The sequence below is a fragment of the Gossypium arboreum genome, chromosome 10 (genome assembly GCF_025698485.1).
Source record: "Gossypium arboreum isolate Shixiya-1 chromosome 10, ASM2569848v2, whole genome shotgun sequence".
Classification (NCBI taxonomy): Eukaryota; Viridiplantae; Streptophyta; class Magnoliopsida; order Malvales; family Malvaceae; genus Gossypium; species Gossypium arboreum.
Window position 1 is genome coordinate 114,236,376 of NC_069079.1, and position 22,466 is coordinate 114,258,841.

A 22,466-nucleotide genomic window follows, 5' to 3' on the forward strand; every position below is an offset into this window, starting at 1 on the left:
CATTTACTAATTTGATGAGAATAACCAAGTGATATATATCAACTAATGTTTTGATCTGAATTGATGTACTAGTAAGACAACCTGCAAAAATAAATGAAAGTATTACATGCCTGAAGCATGGTAGATTGATTGGTTCCAAAGATAAAAATTCTTGTAAAGGAAAACAAAAATCTAGATGGTCTTATAGTGGAGGCAATACTCCTGAAGATATCCAAGACATAACTAATTATTAAAACTTCAGTAGAGATTCAAATACTTGAAATTAAAGATGAAAATAATGAAAATAAAAAGATCTCGATGAGTTATGTCAATATGAGACAACATGGAATTGAGAAATAGAAAGTTGTCAACAAAGATTTTGCATGCAAAAGCATTATTGAAATAATAAAAGAAACTAAAGATCTTAAATAAATTTGTCAAGAAATATAAACAATGAATAGATTGACCAAAATAGAAAGATGCAATTCAAATAGAATTAAATTTGTGTAGTTTCTGGACTAATAGTCCAAGTGTTTAAAGGTGTAAAATCATTTGGGTACTAACTGATATTCTTGCAAAAACAAAATAAGAAATATCAAGTTCTTTTTTTTTTTGCTAAATCTTGATATTGATTATGAGAAGATATAATGTTCTTTTGTGGTGGATTTAATAACCTTTAGATATCTTATTAGTTTGGCAGTTCATGAAAAATTGATATGCGTCTAATGATGGTTGTTATAGCTTTTTATATGAATCACTATATAGTGAAGTTTATGTCAAAATTCTTGAAAGATATAGAATGCTGAAAGCATTTAGAAATTCTCAGGAAATTGCTCAATACATTTGATTAAATATGTAAATGAACTGATTTGAACATTATGATCAGAGTTCGCTATGATTATTGTTGGAACTCTTGAAGAGATCAAAATATATTTTCGCAAAATTCTTCCGCACTCAAAACTTCCAGAAGAATATGATATAATGTTTATCAAATCTTCTCAAATGATCATTTGAAAAGCCACAATTTAAAATTGAATACGTAGAATATGAGATATCATGTGATATTGTTATGAGGAGTAAACACACACTGTACTCTTTTTCCCTTAATCGAGGTTTTGCCTATTAGGTTTTCCTGGTAAGGTTTTTAATGAGGCAACATGTTACGCTTATTATAGATGGGTACTTTTTTTCCTCACTAAAAAAATTTTTCTCATATTTTTTCTTAATAAAATTTTAACAAGACGCATTATTTATCAATAGACATCCAATGAGAAGTGTTATAAATATTTTCTTGTTATTAAGTTAATGTTCGTTAAGATAAGAAGTTTGATGTACTTTAAAACTCTAATATTCATTAAAAGTAATTTTATTTCATTTATACTTTTATATCTATAAATATAAACTTTGAGAAAGCATTGTAAATTTTCCTAATAACATTCATATTTCTCTTGGTTTTTCTATTTCTCTTATTCTTTACTTTTCTTAATCTTTATTTTATAACAGTTTTAAATTTATAAAATTGTTTGGTTTGATTTTGGTTAGATTTTATAAAATTCATTTCAATTTCGGTTGTGTTATTATTTAAAATATTTAGTTTTGTTTGTGATTCACAAATTAAAAATCAAAATGATCCGAACAAAATTTTTTATTTAATTTATTATTCATTAATTTAATTTTTTATACTATAAAATAAAAATATATTTATTTTTAAATTAATGAAGCTTTTTTAAAAAAACTGCATAAAATATTTTTAAAATAAAATTTAAAAATAGATTAATCAAATCTATCCGAATCAGTCAAACTTGATTTCTTTTGGTATTTGGTTCAATTTCGTTCCTATTTAGTATTGTAGGGTAATTGTAAATTTGAAATCACTTTTACGATGCTAGCAGTGATTAATTTCCTTGTTATAGCAAAACAATTGATCATAAAATGTATTCCATTCTCATGGATAAAGATCGAACCTCTAATATCATGATTAAGGGATGAGCTGAATAACCACAAAATCACACACCTTATGACTAATATACACCTTTTGAATCAGACTAATTTAGCTTGGATGATCCGTTTTTGTTTTTATTTTTTCAAAAAATAATTTTATATAGTATTAAATGTTTTTTAATTTAGAAATAAAATATTTTTAATATTAGAAAATTTAATAATTAAATTAAATATTAAATGAAGATATATTCAAGTTGTGTTAAACACGAAAAATCAACAAAAAAAAATTGAGCCAGGTATATTTAACAAGTACCCAAGCTGAATTAAAGAAAATCCGAATTTAACATTATGAATCAATTTTAGTCGAAGTAAGATTTTAGCAAAATTGGTTGAAAATGTTAAACTTTGGGTGAATAACGTGTGATAAACTTAACTCTCACACGCTCTTTGATTCTCTCTAAAACTCCCTCTATCTTTCTTCTCCTTCAGTTCTTTTGTTTGTTTTTGGCTCTCCACAAAGTTTTCTTCATCTTTGATATCACTTCAAAATCAAAAGGCAGTTTAGAAATAAAGTGTAGCTTTGAAGATGCTGAGAAATTGGGTGAATACTAATGGTGTTGCTGCCCTTCTAACTCAATTTCAACTGCTGCTTCAATTCCCTCCAAATAATCTCTTCTTCTGGCGCATCATCACATCTCAAACCCAGTTTTAAAGGCGAAATTCTTAAAACATTTTATTTACACAATGATGTGAAACGCTTTTGCTTTCTACAAAGCTATGCCACTAACTCTCTATTTGGCGTTTCGTTTTCTGATTGATTATTGGTTTCATTTTGGAAGAGTGTGTAGGTGCTCACCCTATTGGCCTGGCAACGTGCGCATTATTTCGATCACGCATTCACAATGACTCCCAACATTGATCCCTCATTTGCGCAAAGCAAGTCATTGTGAATGTGTGTTCGAAAAAATGTGCACTTTAGTTATAGTATGCTGCAGATTCTTCTGAGTTTTTCAAACACTCCTCCAAATCTATGATCAAGTCTGTCACACAATGTTCGGGGGAAATAAGGAGCAGTTGCAGAAATGTCAACTGAAAAAGAAATTGTAAAAGGAATATAGCTACCATTTTCATTACCATTATCTGCCTCATTTCACAACTTTGTCATTATCTTTTAGCTTCTTTCACATCACTCCTGCAGAACATAGGTAAACTTATCCATGGCTGAAGCTTGTTCCCTTTTACTTCTGCTTGTCTTTGTTCTCTCTGGTGCACCTGTTGAAGGCCGCCATGGGAGTAAACTCTCTCAGAATTACTACAAATCCACTTGTCCCGAAGTATTCTCCATTGTCCAAGCTGAAGTTGAAGCCGCTTTAAACAAGGAACCGCGCATGGGGGCATCTTTGCTCCGCTTGCATTTCCACGATTGCTTTGTTAATGTGAGCATTCTTTCATAAACTTGTGTTTTTTGATGTCTTAGCTTCAATCTTTTAACCTTTTGAACTATGAAAAACCTGTAGGGTAGCGATGGATCAATTTTCTTGGATGACAATGCAACATTCATCGGTGAGAAAACCGCACCGCCAAACGTAAACTCGACCAGAGGATTCAACGTTGTCGACGTCAAAGCTCGACTGGAGGATGCATGTCCAGGAGTAGTTTCTTGTGCAGATATTTTGGCAATCGCAGCACGAGACTCAACTGTCATAGTAAGTCCATGCTGCAATTGACCGCATTGTCAATGACTAATTTAAACACTTGGAAGGTGATATTAATTGCCTTTTTTTTTCATTTGCAGCTAGGAGGTCCTTCGTGGAAAGTTAAGCTAGGGAGAAAGGACGCTACCACTGCTAGCAATGCTGCTGCAACAGAGTTCATCCCTAGACCGAACCTGAATATTAGTGCTCTTGTTTCAAGCTTTGATGCTCAAGGACTCTCATTGAAAGATTTGGTGGCACTTTCAGGTAATCAGATTCTAACTTGGCAAAATACCAGCCTGTTTGTTTTGAATAATTATTGATTCATTTTGGAATGGTATGCAGGTGCTCACATTATTGGCCTGGAAAAGTGCGAAACATTTCGAGCACACATTCACAATGACTCCAACATTGATCCCACATTTGCCAAGTCCCTGCAACGCAAATGCCCCAGAGCCGGAAAAGGTAACATTCACCAACAGCTTGACTTACAGTCTCTAACGTCTTTCGACAATTCTTACTTTAAGAATTTGTTGAAGAAGAAGGGTCTTCTCCGCTCCGATCAAGAGCTCTTTAGTGGAACCTCTGCTGATTCTTTGGTTAAGAAGTATGCTGCAGATTCTTCTGAGTTTTTCAAACACTTCTCCAAATCTATGATCAAGTTGGGTAATATCAAGCCTCTCACGGAAAGTTCTGGTAAAATTAGGATCAATTGCAGAAAAGTCAACTGAAAAGGAAATTGTAAAAGGATTGTAGCTACCATTATCTGTCTCATTTCACAACTTTGTCAATAGCTTTTAGGTTGTTTCACATTACTGCTGTAGAACATTTGGTAAAATCTTACCAGAAACAGTGAATTTATTTTTACTTTCGTGATTGCTTAAAGATGTCTTCAATTATACGACTGATTATGTTTACCAATTACCACTACACTGTGATAGCATTCATTATGTATGTAATTGTGATAAACGAAACACAATCACAATCAATAATGTATTCCTTACTTCAATCTAAATCGAGGGTCTTTTAAGTTTATTTTTGTTCATCAGTAAGACAAAGCTGTTAGTTATATTGATTGCTGTTGTTTGTTCATTTCAATCTAAATATTCGTGTTTGACATCCATGCAAAAGATATTTGAACATGCACATATCCGACACTCGCAGTTGAGTTTGTTATTTTCAATGGTTTAAGTGAATCTTCATGGTGAACAGGGTTGTGATGGGTCGTACTTTTGGACGATAACTGGACGTTCCAAACAAGAATTTGTTGGATAAGTTCATTTAGATAAAGAAATCTTCAATGGAAGTTCTAGGCTGAAAGTGTATGAGAGAATATGAAGAATTATGACCGGTAAATGAATATTTTGATACTTCCATTATAGTGTATATTGCATGACTTTGATTGCTGTTAATACACATATTTATACTCAGCTATAGAGACTGTTATTAACTAAATGTTAACAAACCACTAACAATCTGAACTACCTAACTGATTCACAACTACTTTGATATACTCTAGCATTGGCTAAAAAATTATGCAGTCAAGACTTCATTATTTTTCAAGGAAACATTAAACCCCTCGTAGGAAATGCTGGGGAAATCAGAATCAATTGTCGAAAAGCAAACTGAAACATGTTTCCATACTTGCAAGAAATTATAAGATATATATTTAAAAAAAAGTCTATGGGAGTTGTCTGTCTGTTCTTTACATTCAAGTGCTTTAAAATGTTTGAAGTGAGTTGTTGAAACCATTTTTTAAAGGGATATTTGAAAAATGGGGATCGACTTTTGAAAAACGAAAACGGGACTCGCCACTAACCTTTTTAGGTGTGATTGGATCATCTTATAAAACATTTTGGTCTACGAAAATTAAGAAAATAGGTTCGGGAGTCGGTTATGTACGAGGAAGGATTAGCACCCTTGCAACGCCCAAAATTGATACCAAATTGAATAGTTTTTTGTCTTAATGTCAAAAATTTGAAAGGATTTAAAAATAGGATATCCCTTTTTTAAAACCGGAATTATTTAAGTTAAAAAATCGAGATTTCTTAACTCCGAAAGAATACAAACATCACATCCAGCATGATAGGACACGATATTCTTAAACTCTCGTAACTGAAATCATCTCGTTATTTACAAAATCTATTTAGAAGGATTCTTTAGGCATTTAGACAAACGGGAAATCGCAACCCAGCATATTAGGGCACTATTTCCCGAATTCCTAAATACGAAAAATATTGCCTCATTTTAGAAAAACTTTTGGATAAAATATGACAATTAAATGAAATATATTTTTAAAATAATGATTTGAATAAAATTTAAAAATAATTTACTAAGAGTAATACTAAAAAATTATTAAAAATGAAAGAGTTTGATATGATACTAAAATTATTAAAAAATTAAAATATATAAAAAAATGGAAACATGGATTAAATCAAAATAAAAAGGGTTGAAAAACGAAGATGAACAAAGAATAAAATAAGAACAAACTGTAGAAAATAAGAATGTAAGAGGGAGAGAAATTTGAATGAAAGCTCTCAAAAATTTTTATTGTTTCCCAAAACTCCAGTGTCTTTACAATGAAGGGAGAGACCTCTATTTATAGTTGAACCTCCTCAAATCCAACGGTACAAATCAATTACATCAACGGTTAAGATTAAAAGGTATCTACAAATTAAATCTCTAAGATTACAAAATCATATCTTCTAAGATTGCATATCATATCTAAGATTGCAATCATATCTAAGATTGTATCATATCTAAGATTGCATATCACATCTAATATTGCATATCATTGAAGATTACATTTCCATATGAGTCAAGCTTGTAGATGGACCTTAAATCTTTTCAAGTAATGGGCCATTCCGATCGGGCCAAATTATATTTGTAATTCTGGACTAAACTTGGACTTCGTTTTTTTTTGAATTTATTATTTTTGTTTTTGGACTTATTTCTGGGCCCGGACAAAATTGAGTGTCTACATGAGTAATTTAATTGCTTATATAATTCAAACTTGTCCTATGCCATTTCACTTTTCTAAATAAAAGGTTTTTGATTATGCATTAAACGAGTCACGCAAGCTACTTTAATTTAAGTAGAAAAATAATTAGAAATCTTTAAGTCAGAGTTTGAGCAAACAATAGAGGAAGCCAAATTTAAATGTCCTAATACTTAAATAGTTAATGAGCCAAATTGTATTCTTTCTTAAACAGTGTTGAAAGATCTCGATTTGAGTTGATATTTAAAATCAAATATTAATAATTGAATTTAAATAAAAATAGAACTCTTAATAAAATTAAATTTATTTAAAATATACGTTAAATTTAAACTCTAATATTCAAAACTCAAACTATTCAAATTCTCTCTCATTTAAAATCTAAATCCAATAAACACATATAATTACATAGCTTTTAAGAGGTGGCCTCCCACAAGTGTTGGTCCTAATTCTAACAAGTTTCCAAAATTTATCACTCCTTTCTCTCTCTTTTAAAAATAATTATACAATCTCCTTTATAAAAAAATAGAAATAATTTCTCTATAAAGTAAAAATTTCGAATCTTTAAATTTTAGCTTGTTAATAAGCATAATTAATTTCACTCATTTCAATCAATTAAAAAATCATTACATAATTCAAAGAGTGCAAATTTAGATTTTTTTCAAGCTTTGGCTTAACATTATTTTGGGTCTTTGTCAAGTTTATTATCATTTACATTCCCATTTTAGCTTAGTTATTTAAACAATTATGGTAATAGTAAGAGGTTTTTTTTATATATAAAACAAATAATGTCTAATTTTCTCTCTTGTTTTATTCTTTCAAAGCTGGTCCTCTTTTGGTATCATTGTCATGCGAGTGATCGACAACTAGGCGAAATGTTGTGCCTTTTCCTTCTGTCATGGTATCTATTTTTCTTATCTTAATCCTCATGGTTAGGACCTATTTTCCTTCTATCTTGGTATAAAAATAGAATATCGATAATGGCAAGAAAAGAGAAGAAAAATAGAATACACAGATTTTGTGTGAAAACCCTTTTAGGAAAAAACTACGAGCAGGGGAGAAGCAAATTCACTATGTCAAATTCATATGATTACAAGAGGAGAGACGACTATGTCTATTTATATGTTTGTGAAACTATATTCTAATCAAAGTCAAATAGAAGTAATACAGTAAGGTTAGAACACCTTATTCTAATCAACATCAAATAGAGGAAGCATACTTCTATACAAATTTCACTTGTAAAACATAAAAACCCTCGGCCTTCGCCCTGATAGATCCCCTTATCTTGCCACTTGTATTTTTATTTAACAAGAATTTGGGTCACATATCTTTAACAATCTCCACCTTGATACGAATTCTCAACGAACAAGTTTTTCACCTCTTCCATGAAACCCTTTAAGGGTTTATCTAAAACAATGAACACCAACCAAGTTTAAGCAAAGCTCAAATTTGGTTATCAAAAGTGACTTAGTCATCATATCTATAAGATTATCATGGGTATTGATTTTGCTCACAATAATATCACCACGAGCAATAATATCACGAATAAAATGATACCGAACATCAATGTGCTTTGTTCTCTCATGAAACATTTGATCCTTCGTAAGGAAGATGACACTTTAACTGTCACAAAATACTGTACTGATTTAAAGGTCTTCATTGAGTTCACTAAAGAGCCCCTTTAACCAAATAGCTTATTTACAAGCTTTAGTAATCATCATGTACTCAGCTTTAGTGGTAGACAAAGCGAAAGTAGTTTGCAAAATGGTTTTCCAACTGATTGCACAACCCCCAATTGTAAAGACATAACATGTAAGAGATCTTCTTTTTTCAAGGTCTCGGGTAAAATCAACATCAACATACCTAATGATTCCATCTCTATTTCTTTCAAACTGTAAGTAAACATCAGTAGTACCTCGTAAGTATTTCAAAATCCATTGAACTACTTTCCAGTGTTCTTTACCAGGATTCGCCATGTATCTACTAACTACACTGACTGCATATGATAAATCTAGACGTGAGCAAACCATAGCATACATGAGAGATCCCACTGTACTAGAATATGGAACATGTGACATGTAGCCAATATCATCATCTAATTGTGGAGAAAAAGTAGATGAAAGTCTAAAATGGACTGCTAAAGGAGTACTAACAGGCTTAGCACTTTGCATATTGAACCTACAAAGAACTTTCTCAATGTACCCTTTCTAACTTAGGTACAATTTACTAGCTTTTCTATCTTTGAGAATCTCCATACCAAGTATCTTCTTTGCTGCTCCTAAATCCTTCATCTCAAATTCTTCACTAAGTTGGGTTTTAACTTTTGTTATCTCTCATTTATCTTTTGCCGCTATCAACATGTCATCAATATAGAGCAGTAGGTACACAAAAGAATAACCACTGTTTTTTCTTAAAATAAACACAACTGCCAAAGCTACTTCTTGTAAAGTCATGAGAAGTCATAAAGGAATCAAACCTATTGTACCACTGTCTTGGTGAATGTTTCAAACCGTAAAGGGACTTTTTCAGCAAACATAGTCCTCTTTTTCTGAGACTGTAAATCATACATGGCCACAATACCAAGTAAGGCTCGAATCGAACTGTGCTTTACAATAGGAGAAAACACATCTGTGAAGTCCACACCTGGAATCTAACTGTAACTCTTTACAACAAGCCTCGCTTTATATCTAGGTTATTCAACTCTTGGAGTCCCTTCTTTCCTCTTAAACACACATTTACAACGAACAACCTTCTTACCTTTAGAAAGCTTCACAATATCCCATGTTCTATTCTTGTGGAGTGACTCCATCTCTTCTTGCATGGCAAACACCTACTTTTCTTAGTCTTTACAGCTAACCGCCTCGGAATAAGTAGATGGCTCTTGATTTCTATCTATATCTTCAGCCACATTTATAGCATAAGCAGCTAGATTAGCCTCGACATACCTTTTTGGAGGTTAATTTCTCTTCTAGTTCTGTTTTTAGCAATAGAATATTGTGGTGAAGAAGTGACTCTATTATGATTTTTTATACTAACTTGAGGAGCTAACTCTGTTGTAGATATTGGATCAATCTGATGCTCCACCTGCTTTTGTTGTTCTTTATTTGAAGAGTCTTTAAGAAATAAGTTAGGTAGCATAGCACTTTCATCAAAAACAACATCTCTGCTAATTACAACTTTTCTATTTTCAGGACACCATAACTTATACCCTTTTACACCAACCTTATAACCAAGAAAAACACATTTAATAAACCTTGGTTCCAATTTTTCATTATCAATATGAGCATACGCAGAACACCTAAAAACCTTTAAATCAGAATAATCAATAGACTTACCAGACCATATCTCTTATGGAGTCTTTTTCTTAATGGCAACAGATGAAGATCGATTGATAAAAAAACATGCAGTAGAGGCTGCTTCAACACAAAATGACTTCGGTAAATTAACATTCAACAACATACATTGAACCTTCTCCATGATCGTTCTGTTCATTTGTTCTGCAACGTCGTTTTGTTGTGGAGTATGGCGAACTGTCAAGTGTCTCACGATCCCTTCTAATTTGCACAATTTGTTAAACTTATCAGAACAGAACTCCAAGCTATTATCTGTCCGGAGGTGTTTTATCTGTTTTCCTATTTGTTTCGTAACCATAGTTTTCCAAGACTTGAATGCGAAAAACACATCACTTTTATGCGTTAGGAAGAATGCCCAAACTTTTTTGGAAAAGTCATCAATAAGAGTTAGCATATAATTAGCTCCACCCCTCGAAGGAACTCTAGATGGTCTCCAAAGATCAGAATAAATATAATCCAACATTCCCTTTGTGTTATGGATTCCTCTGGTGAATCAAACTCTCTTTTGCTTCCCAAAAACGCAATGCTCATAGAACTTAAGTTTGCTAATGCCTTGCCCATCAAGAAGTCCTCTTTTGCTCAATTCTGTCATGTCATTTTCACTCATGTGTCGTAGACACATATGCCAAAATCTAGTAACATCATCATCTGATAAAGAAGAAGAAGCAACTATAGCATCACCAGTAGCAGTGGAACCCTGCAAAACATATAACTTGGCAATTTTTCTCTGCCCTTTCATCACAATAAATGAACCTTTGGAAATCTTCAAAACCTACTTTCGGCAGTGTATTTATACCCTTTTAAATCAAGATCGCACTCAACAAAACCAAATTTCTCTTTAATTCTAGAACATGTCGTACTTCACTAAGTGTTCTAACAATTCCATCAAAATCTTAACTTTAATCATTCCAACACCTGTGATTTTATACAAAGCATTATTTCCCATTAAAATAATACTTTCAGACACTGTTTCATAAGTTGTAAACAAATCCTGGTTGGGACTCACATGGAAGGTGTAGCCAGAATCAAGGATCCACTCCTCGCTCACTTTAGAATTGTTTGTAGAAGCAACTAGGAGTTCACCATGCTGTAGTCTTCTACAGCATCAACTTCATCAGATTTTTTTGGTTGTTTCCTTTTTTTATTCGCAGCCTCCCTTTTGATCTTCTTCTGTAACTTATACCATTCAGATTTAATGTGTCCTTTCTTCTCGCAGAAGTTACAAGTTTTACCTCCGTATGAAAATCTTGATCTACCCTTAGATTTACTGCGACGATTCCGTTCCTATGTCCTTCCATGATCATCATCAATATTCTGTTCTTGTTTCCTACGAACAATAAGACCCTCTCCCTGATAGTCAAATTTAATCACAAGATGCTTCATCTTGTCATACGAGGTCAAAGAATCATAGACCTCATTAACTGTGAGAGATTCACGACTATACAAAATTGTGTATCCAAAAGTTGAATAGGACAGGGACAACAAATAAAAAACTCAACCTTAAATCTTTTTTTATCAAAATGAACCTCTATGGCCTCTAGGATCGAGATAATTTCTTTAAACACAGTTTAAGTGTTCATGCACAGACGCACTTTCTTCTAAACGATGAGCTTAAAGATGTTGTTTATATGTAACTTACTCGTTAGAGTTTTTAACATGCATAGCTGCTCCATTTTGTCCATAATACAGCGACAGTCTTCTCCTTCACCACATCCTGTAAAATTTTGTTAGACAAATGCAAATGTAATTGCATTAAGGCCTTTCGATCTTTATGCTTTTTCTCTTCCTCCGTCAATGTCTAAGGCATCTTATCTATCCCCAGCAGTGCATCTTCCAAATCCATCTGCACAAGAGCTGTCTACATCTTTATCTACCACAACGCGAATCTGGTGTTGTGATCCAACAATGAAATTTTTTACTTCAGTGATGCCATTATCGTGGTTGAGATAAGTAACCCAAAAACCTCTAATACCAATTGTAAAAATAGAATGTATATATGGAAAGAAAATAGAAGAAAAATAGAACACTCAGATTTTACGTGGAAACCCTTTTGGGAAAAAACCACGGGTAGAGGAGAAGAAAATTCAATTTGTCGAATTCGAATGATAACAAGAGGATAAACGACTATGTCTATTTATAGGTTTATAAAACCATATTCTAATCAAAGTCAAATAGAAGTAATGCAGTAAGGTTAAAACACCTTATTCTAATCAACATCAAATAGAGGAAGCATACTTCTATACGTCTATTCTATACGTCTATTTACCTTCGGCCCTTGGCCTTCACCCTCGTAGATCCCCCTATCTTGTCACTTTTATTTATTTTTTATAAGAATTTGGGTCACAAATCTTTAACACTTGGTCTTTAGGAATTAAGTTTAACTTTAATATTTTTATTAGTTAAAAAGGTGAAAAAAAATACCGAAATCCTTAGTAAACAAAAAGAGCAAGGATAGATTAATACCATGTGCATTGATGTAAGGCAAGGATAGATTTTGCCAAAATGAAAAATTAATATCAGCAATTACAATTACGTACTTAAAGAGTTAAGCCTTATTAATGAATAAATGATGAAACATATCACCAAGTCTATTAATCAGCTACCATGAGAAAATGTGTAGTCATGGCCTTTTCTTAGGGATAATGATAGGAGGCTACTATCATCTTCTTTTTTTGATTAATGCTACCATCATTTTCCTGTAAATAGTTTTGGGTCAAACAAATTACATATTTCGATTATCCGCAATAAGAAAAAAATTAAATTTCTTTTCTTTTTCAGGAAAGGAACTTCATTAACTTCGTTCGTGAGGAGCTTAATTACAAATACATAGTGAATTGACATTTGAAATAAAATCCAAGGAAGACGCAAATGAAAATTGCTTTCCTTTTGCGCCATAGCATCTACTGCACGATTTGCTTCCCTATATGTATATATATGCTTCAACGTCCATTGCTGGAAATGGTGTAGGACAGTCCTGCAATCATCAGTTAGAGATTGTAACACATGATTAACATTCAATGGATTCATAAGTAAACTAATTACTGCGGAAGCATCTATTTTCTCTTTAATTTTCAGCATGTTTCTTGAAAGAGCAAAGTTGAGTCCATCAGGAAGGGCCCATAGCTCTGCTTCGACACTCGTGGCTCTTGGAATGCATCTAAAAGATCCAACGAGCCAATCTCCCTTATAGTCTCTGTTAACAATACCAGCTCCAGCACGCCCAGGGTTATCTAAAGCGGAGCCATCAGTGTTTATTTTAACAAAACCCAATTTTGATTTCTGCTAACTGACGGGGATGTATTTGAGTTGAGGGACTCCTTTAATACTCATAGCAACGACATAGTATTCTATGGCATTTTTTCATTACTGAGGATAAGAGAAGTTCCGGTCTTGGATTGTTGTTGAGGAGGATAGCCTTTCGCAACAGCCAAATCTCCTATAAGGTAAACATGAAGACTGTTGCCCTTAATAAACATGTTCGGATAATTTCGGTTTATATAAAAATTAACTTAAAATGAAGTTAATAATAAAAATATTTTTATTTTTAAAAATATTTAAAATTATTAAAATATTAATATAAAATATTATGATTTTGAATATTATATTTTTAATAGGAATCAGCATGCCTTTTTTGAAAATAAACAAACAATAAAGCAACAGAAAAACTGGATGGTGATTGGTTTGTTGATTATACACGGGTGATCGGGGAACATCTGTAGCTGACTCAAAAATTCTTGTGTGAGGCCTCCACCAATCTGTTTTTAATTATATAATAAATTATTAATATAATTAATATAATTTATTATTTTAATAAATTAATTAATATTTTAATTTTATTTTAATAATAATTTTAAAAATAATAATTTTAAATAGTATTCTTCCCATGTTATTGAAAATATTCAATATTAATATTTTAATAATAAATATTTATTATAATTATAAATATATTAATAATAAATGCTTTGTACTATAAAGATTAAAATATATCGTAAGTTAATGTATTCTTCAAATTTAAAATTTAGTCCTTATACTTTTATTTTTAAAAATTTAATCACTTTATTTTTAGATTTTAAAATCAAGTCTAATCGTCAATATTGTTATTTTTTTGTCAATTTCTTTTAGGTTATATTTTAAATAAAAATAAATTAATTTGATAGTCAAGTAACTAAAAATGATGTTGTAATAAACTTGAATTTAATAAAATAATTTTAATATATACAAAAATAATGTAAAATATAAATTTATAAATATAAAATAAACTCAATTAAACAATGAAAAGATAAGAAAATCACAAATGTATGTTTTTTAATTGAAAACAACTTTTATGAAATATTTTTAAAAATCTGCTAAAAATAAAAATATTTTACATAGACTCATTCAAACACCGAAATATATTAACTTTGAAAAAACCATTTTTTAAAATTATTTTTCAAAAATTAATTGTAATGAAACAAACCGAAACGATGAAATCACAAGACAATTATTTAAACAGTGATGTGAAAGGCTTTGCCTTGGACTCCACAATATATATTGACCAACGATTTCATTTTTAAGGTTGTCTAAAGTGCATGAGTTTGAGTAGTTTTATTTAAGCAAAATACATAAGCTTTGTTTCTAAATTGCTTCATTGTCATATATTGGAACAAAAAGATAATTAAAAACAGATTTAAGTACATAAATAGAAATGGGTAAGTGAACTTTTTATAACCACATAGATTGAACTCCAAATTCCATAAACACATGTAACTACATAGCTTTTAACTCTGGTGGTTCCAAAGGTCTTGATCCAAATTCCAACAATATTTATTCAACGACAGTAAGTTTGAGTCTTTCCGAACTTTGGGTTCACATTGTTTCGTAATAATAGGAGGCTATTATCATATCCCAAGGAATAGTTTTGCGGTTAAATCATCTCCCATGATATGTCAATTATCTTATTTATTAGGGCATTTATGCTTTCACTTGTCAATGTAGCCCACTAGTACCAGCGCATTCAAGTTTTCACTTTTACATGTAGCCCACTTTTACATCTACCAAATTTACAGGGGCATTTATGTGTTCACACTTCACTTATATTTTTACACAAATGATTTACGTTATTAATTACTTTATTCGTTTACTTACTTACATATCACATATCATATTTATTTCACCCTCACTTAATTACGAATTTTTACTTCTTAGACACTTTATAATTATTTCGTAAAATCTCACTTCAACTCACTCATGATAATACATGTATAATTTGAAGGGTTAAATATAAAATTAGCACTCGAATTTATCTATTTCTCTTAAATTGGTACTTAAGATTTTTTTTGGTCCCGAATTGATACCTAAACTTTTTTTCTATCAACTAGTTTGATACTGAACCTAACGGCATTAAATTTTGCTGGCGTGGTAGCACTGACCATTCGCACATTGTCACGTGTCACTTTATTTGGCCTAAAAAACTGTTCCCCTTTAGTTATTTTCCATTTCATTATATATTTTTAAAAACTCTTTCATTTATATTTTCTTTATTTTGTTCCTTTGAAATTTCTTTTTCTCACCCTCTTCTTTTACCTCTTTGGCTACTGCAATTTTTTCCCTTTCATATTTTCTCTTTGATGTTTAATGTTTCAAGTAAGGAACTAGATGGTCTATGGTTTTTGATCCATTTCCCGTCTGATTTTAATTTCGTTTTTTCTTTCATGTTTTCATGGATTTGAATACAAATTGAAATCCAGACTTAAAACACCAATTAGAAAAAAAATTCAAACTTAGAACACCCATCAATCCGTTAAAAAAAAAAACAAGAAAATTAACATCACAAATAAAACCAATTAAGTAAAAGCCAATTATCTATCCAATCTAATATTAATTGGATGCCTGAACACTCAGAGACTTTCATCCATCTGCGTACAAAGTATCTTCCAACCCTTCTACAACCATTCATTAGTTAATTAGACACTCCCGCTATCCAATCTAATTCAGGACTCCTCTAGTAGCCACTCCATTAGTAAGGGGGCTCCTATATCAAGATTTATTGATTCCCTTCCACTACTTTAGTTTTTCCTTGAATCCTAGGCATTAGGAGACATTAGGATTTCGAGTTTTTTGTTGATCAGGCAACACTCGGATTTGAACTGAGGAATAAGGGATTTGCAATCCCCCGCCTTACCACTAGGCCATGTCGCCAAAAGGCTACAAACAAAAAAAATGAGAGTATCTCCCTTTTATTTTTCATTTTTAGATCGGATCCATACCTTCAATTGGTTATAGTATCTCAAGACACATAATATCTAAAAACTTTCCCTTTCTTTTCTATTGAAAAAGAAAATGTGGATTCTTAGTTACAAATGTCAAAATTCAAGACAAATAAATTGAAACCATTAACTATTGACTGCAAATTTATGGACGATTCTTCTTCACTTGTCTTTTTCTAATGGTAACAGAAAATAAAACTGGATACATAACTAATCAGTATTGATTTTTTTAATAAAAAACTTTATGAATTTCAAGTATATTATAATAATATAATAGCAATTATGAGTCTATGTAAACCCCAGAGCATAAGTTGTTACACAATTATTGTTATCTAATGAGGTATTTTATCTATCTAGATATAATGTCCGTAAGGAATCAGCAAGAAATTATCGTGTTTCAATTTTTCATTGAATAGATTAAAACAGAAGAAAAAAATAGAATTTATGATAGAGCACGCCAAGTATTGTCTCCATTAGAGCGTTATAATGGAATAAAAGAAGAACATATATAAATAGAAATGTTATATCTACACATGTTTAATAAATATAAGCCCCTTTTGGTACACACTTCAATCATATTCTAAATATTCTACTAAAAAATAAAAAATAAAAAACAAAAAGTGGGTAAAAACATCTATCCTCTTTGTGAATCGTTTTTTGAACAATGGTGTCCATGAAAAAATTAAGTGCTAGAAAAATCAACTCTCTCCTATATATATATATATATATATATATATATATATTTGATTATTTTTTATTTATCTCAACGAATAGATAAAACCCTAAAAAATTAACATAACAAACAAAGCCCATCAATCCATAATAACGCAAAACCAAACAAAAAAGAAAATGATGAAAAGCAAATTAAAACCAAGACTTATTTCAAGTTTTTGGGTTCTTGAAATTAAGAAGCAAAGACAAAAACCAAATTTTGTGGTGTTGGAATTGATTGAACAAAGGGAGTTACTTAGAGAACTAATTGAAGAAGGAGTTTGTTTGATTAAACCTAAAGCCTATTTTTACATCTTCGAACTTCAAGGTAGTCTCCGCCCATGAAAAGCTTATTTTTAATTCAATCAAACTTCTTACAAATCTGGTAAGTCTCACATCGGTGCTCGTATCGAGTGCTATTCCGCTTACTCTACTTCTCCTCATTCAGTTGCATGAATGTTATGGCCAAGCCCCAAGTCGGGGATGAAGGGGATAACTTAGAAAATCATTGCCTAAGCCTTGGCATATGAGGCTTTCTAACTTTGTTTTTAGTAAGGAAACTTTGTTTCTTTTCGATTTTGTTAGTGATCTCGAATTGAGTTTGAAGAGAAGACACGGTCAAGTTCTAAGATTCAACCGGTGGTGGCTCAGTTCGACGTCAAAGATTAGCGACAGTGAAGTGGCAACCGGGGGCTTTGAAAATAAAAAATAAAGTAGAAAGAAGAGGAGAAGAAGTGAGAGAGAGAAATGAAAGGTGGATCGTTTAGTGCTTCTCCAATCGGTGACGGCATTCGAGTGGAAGTAAGGTGACCGGGGATGGTGCATACTAGCAGCAGCTGGGGTTAGGAAAGAGAGGTAGAGAAAAGGAAAAAAAATAAAATGAAAATGGGAAAGAATAAAAGGGAAGGGGAAAATGGGGAAAAAAAGAATAAAAGAGAAGGGGGAAAACGGGGAAAAAAAGAAATGATATCATCATGATGTCATTATTCCACGTGTCACAATAATATTCTGACTCCTATCTTAGACTTAACGAAGTTAGACTCGGGTACCGATTTAGTTGACGAAAAAAATTTGGGTATCAATCTAGGACAAAAAAAAGTATCAACCAGGGAGAAGTTGACTAGTTCGGGTACCAATATTATATTTAACCCTAATTTAATTACTTATTTATGCTTTAATATCACTTACCATTTTTACATTACTAATTTCATCACTTATAAATTATCTCACTTGCCACATAATAAATTCTAGTTCAGTTTTTCACATTTACACATTTCACTCGTCTTTTGCATGTTTTTAGTCCAATACTCTCTAGCATATCAAGTATTCTTCAAGCTAAATTTCAATTTCAACTTCACTTTTTATGTCACGTAACGTATCAATCATTCACTTTTATTTCATATCATCTCTAAACATCATTTCTCATTATTGTTACAGGCCAATTTTACCCACAAGCCCATTTTACAACCAGACCCATACCTGAAACCCAAAACCTCTTAACCCATTTGAACCTAAAACTTAGCCTAACTAAACCCCAAATACCCATCAAAACCCGGAGCCCAACAACCTACCCAATTTACAACCCCAACCCAAATACTACTAACCTAACTACCCATTCAACCCAATTACAGCAGCCTAGCACCTAAGCTAACCCAATTACCCAAACCCAACAGCCCACTAAGCCCAATACCCAAAATCAAACAGAAACCCTAGCCGAACCTACCCCCACTCCACTGACACCAGCACCATACCGTCTCCCTACACCCCATGCCTCTGGCACACCAGCCCTGCTCCGCCGGCCATCAACTCACCTGCAAGATCAAATAAACACGCAACAAAGAAACAGAGTGTAAAAATAGGCTATAAAAGCCGATTGTAAAGACAGAAAAGGGGTTCTCTTTTGATTCGGAAGTAATAATAAAAGGAAGGAAACTCATTTTTAGCACAAAAATAGCATAAAAACATAGAAATACAGCAAGCATTGAAGGGAAATAAACCAACTCAAAAGGCTAAGGTCCTATCTCTCTCCCTCTTTCATTCTCAATCTACGATCACACATACATATATTTTTCATATTTTTTAAATAAAAATCAGTATATATATTCATAAACACAAAAAAAACTAAAAAAAAAAAGAAACTTTTTACCTTCTCCACGGTGGCCGACGCCGGCACGTGAGGAGGTCCGTGACGGACCCAGAATCCCCCCGCCGAGCTCCCTCTCCCTCTCTCATTCTCTCTTCTTTTTCTCTCTTTTTTTTTCTTTTCTCTTCATCAAATGTTTTTTTTGTCAAATTAGGGCCTTATATAGCCCACCAAAACGACGTCGTTTTGGGGGCTGCTCATTAGCCCCAAAACGACGTCATTTCACTTGGCCCGACCTGATTCAACCCAAACCCGCTTCAGGATCCGCGTATTTTTAACTCAGTGGGCTATTTGCGCAATCGATCCTTTCGCATTTTTGGTATTTTAAATCAGGTTTATATTTATTTATAAATTGGCCCTAAAATTTAATCTTGTTTGTAAATTAATCCCTCCTATTGCGCAGCGTTTTAAAAATTCGTAATATTGCGTTTTTGATCCCCCTTGGTATTGACCGAGTTCAAATAGGCCCTTTCTCATTATTTTCTTTTTAAATCTACCCCACAACTTTGTTTTTAATTTAATTTTAGTCCTTTTTTCGTTTATTTTCATTTCTTCGTTAAATATTCTTTTTTTTATATACTCTTATTATATGCTAGTGTATACTCTTATTATATGCGTATATATATACGTGTATTTGTATTTAGTATTTTTTATCCACTTTATTGTAATATTTTATTAATGCTTTTATATTTCAATATTATTATTACTATCATTATCATTATCAATATTTGTATATGGTTTTAGTATATAGGTATATATATATTTTCACGTATAGGTTAATTTTTATTACTTTATTTCAATATCTTTTTTTGTATTTGTTGTCGTATTTCAATATTACCCTTATTATTATTATTATTATATAATGTGTATTTTTGTTTATGTATATAAATTTATCCATGTATTATTCTTACTATATTATTGTCCTTTTTTGTATTTTAATACTATTACTATTATAATTATTATTGTTAATATAGTGAATTTTTTTTCATATGTGTATATATTTTTATATCATCCTTGTTATTATCATTAACCTTAGTATATGTCTTATTATATATCTATAATATATATATATATATATATAAGTATATATTCACTTAATATTGTAATAGTTTTCTTCAACGTCATTATTTCCAATATATATGTTATGTAAATATTTTAGTGTCGTATTATATATGTATTTTTATGTATTACGTGTGCATACTTTTTATATTGTATTTATACATTTCATATGAATACTATATTATATTTTTACATATTATATCATGTTTATATATTTTTCATATATGTTATGTACATACATTTTCAATATTCATTTTATACATATATATGTACATATTATGTATATACTTTAACATTACTAGTTACTTATATATGTTTTATCACTTCATGTATATTTCAAATAGTATATATAGTATATCTCTAACATTATTACTAATTATATTTATATATGTATAAGTATATATTATGTACATGCTCTTAATGTCATTTTACATATGTATATTCATCGTGTTCTCGTATTGGATACCATAATTATATTTAATCTTGCATGCATTGTTAGAGTTTTTAATATTATTGTCTTATTTGTTATTTGCTCCAATATATTTCTAGTTCTTCCATTTATTTATTTTTATTTCATCTCAATTTTGCTTTGCATTACTTCAAAAATCATATCCTTGTTTCCTAATTAATAATTAAGGTAATGAACCGAATTAACACAAAGTCACTGATTTCATCGCTATGTTGGGTTAACATCAATCGACTCGTGTTAAAACGGTACGTCCTTCTCAAAAAATCCAAAAAAAAATTGAAAATTCTTGTGTTTCAATTAGATCACGACTAAATGTTACATTGAACTCGTATTTTTGAAAATCAAGACAACACGTGTTTTGCAAGATACCAATTTTGAGCGTCACGAGGGTGCTAATACATTCCTTACGCGTAACCGACTCCCGAATCCTAATCTTTCTCTGGATTTTAACGTAGACCTAAATTCGGCCTCATTTTTATTATAAATTTATTAGGTGTCCGATCATACCTATAAAAAGGATCAGTGGCGACTCCTTCTTTTATTACAAAATCAAATGTCAGTTTTCAATGTTTTCAAAAAATTGCCACAATTAGCGACCAAGCTAAGCAAATTTTTTACGTCGTTACAGCTGGCGACTCCATTGGGGACGTTGCATTTTTGAGAGTCGAGTCGAATTAAACGCTTGTTGTCAAAATTTTTAAAATTCCTTGTTCAAATTAATGTTTAGTCGTGATCCTAAAATTGTGTTTTTGAAAAATCATGCATTTGCATCGTGTTGTATATATTCTTCTAACTTGTTTTGTCTGGTTATTTTAAAGCTTTAAATTTTTATGGTTTTAGTTTTGATTTAATTTTTTAATAAAACGTAAAGGTTTGTGAGTTTCTCCCCACACACCGTGCACGTGCATTCTTGCATAACATGAGCTCTATACCCGGGCTCTGTCCTTTTAAGTGAAAGTAAACGCTACACCTTCGTGAGTTAACTCGTCCCTCCGCACAGGCTAGTGGATACTTTCGGGTTACATATGACTTATGTTTTCGTGAGTTAACTTGTCCCTCCGCATAGGCATTAGTAAATGTAATCCCTCGAATTGAACTCGTGATCCTGTGATGGGCTATGACTGAGGCTTCGTACTGATCTTAGTAGATGACAGTACGGACAATTCGAGTACCTATCTAGAACCGAAACCGCATATAGTGAACCGTACGAGCCACCTAACTAGAGCCATGTCGAACCTCCATCCGTTAATGGTCACCAAAATAAATACATGGGAGAAATGCCTCTTCCCTTTTATTTCTTTGACATTTACACTTTCTATTTTGATTTTTCGTAATTTATATTTGTTGTACTAACCAAGATATTTGTTTGTGTTCTTATTTTGCATCATGCATTATAGGCATCATATTAGGAAAGTGTTGACTAGAGATTGGTTGCCAAAAAACGGGTTTCTAATGGAAGATTCAATTATGCAAACAACCAAGAAGAATGCCGTGGTTCGGGACTGGTCTCTAAAAACTCAGAAAGAAAAAGGGGATAGTCTAGTGGAGGGATGTACTGCTAATCTGCCTGAGTATGTAACTGTGAATGTTCGCCAGAATAACCTTGAAGATTTAGTCTGGGTTTGGAATCAGTGGGATTCGGACACTAGGGGTATCTTCACCGAGAGATATGGAGACATTGCCAATTTGATTGCTGTCAACATAGACGAACGATTGATCCAAGCCATGGTCAGATTTTGGGATCTGGCTTACCAATGTTTTACCTTTAATCTAGAAGATATGACTCCGACTATAGAGGAGTACGTTGCTTTGCTTCGTGTTGAAAATGCGTAATTCTATAAAGTATACGTGAAAGAGCCCAAGCCGATGACCTTCAA

At 31.8% G+C, this 22,466-nt stretch overlaps 1 protein-coding gene and 1 non-coding gene across 2 annotated transcripts; one reads left to right on the forward strand and one right to left on the reverse strand.

The window, feature by feature from the left end:
• Window positions 1-2,340: 2,340 nt before the first annotated feature.
• On the forward strand, window positions 2,341-4,499 carry LOC108462097 (peroxidase P7-like). Its single transcript, XM_017762094.2, has 4 exons — window positions 2,341-3,356; window positions 3,438-3,626; window positions 3,716-3,881; window positions 3,960-4,499. The coding sequence occupies exons 1-4, from the start codon at window positions 3,138-3,140 to the stop codon at window positions 4,343-4,345; spliced, it is 960 nt and encodes a 319-aa protein (XP_017617583.1). The 5' UTR covers window positions 2,341-3,137; the 3' UTR covers window positions 4,346-4,499.
• Window positions 4,500-16,067: 11,568 nt separating this feature from the next.
• On the reverse strand, window positions 16,068-16,139 carry TRNAC-GCA (transfer RNA cysteine (anticodon GCA)). The gene has a single exon. It is a non-coding gene; the product is annotated as a tRNA-Cys (tRNA).
• Window positions 16,140-22,466: the final 6,327 nt, after the last annotated feature.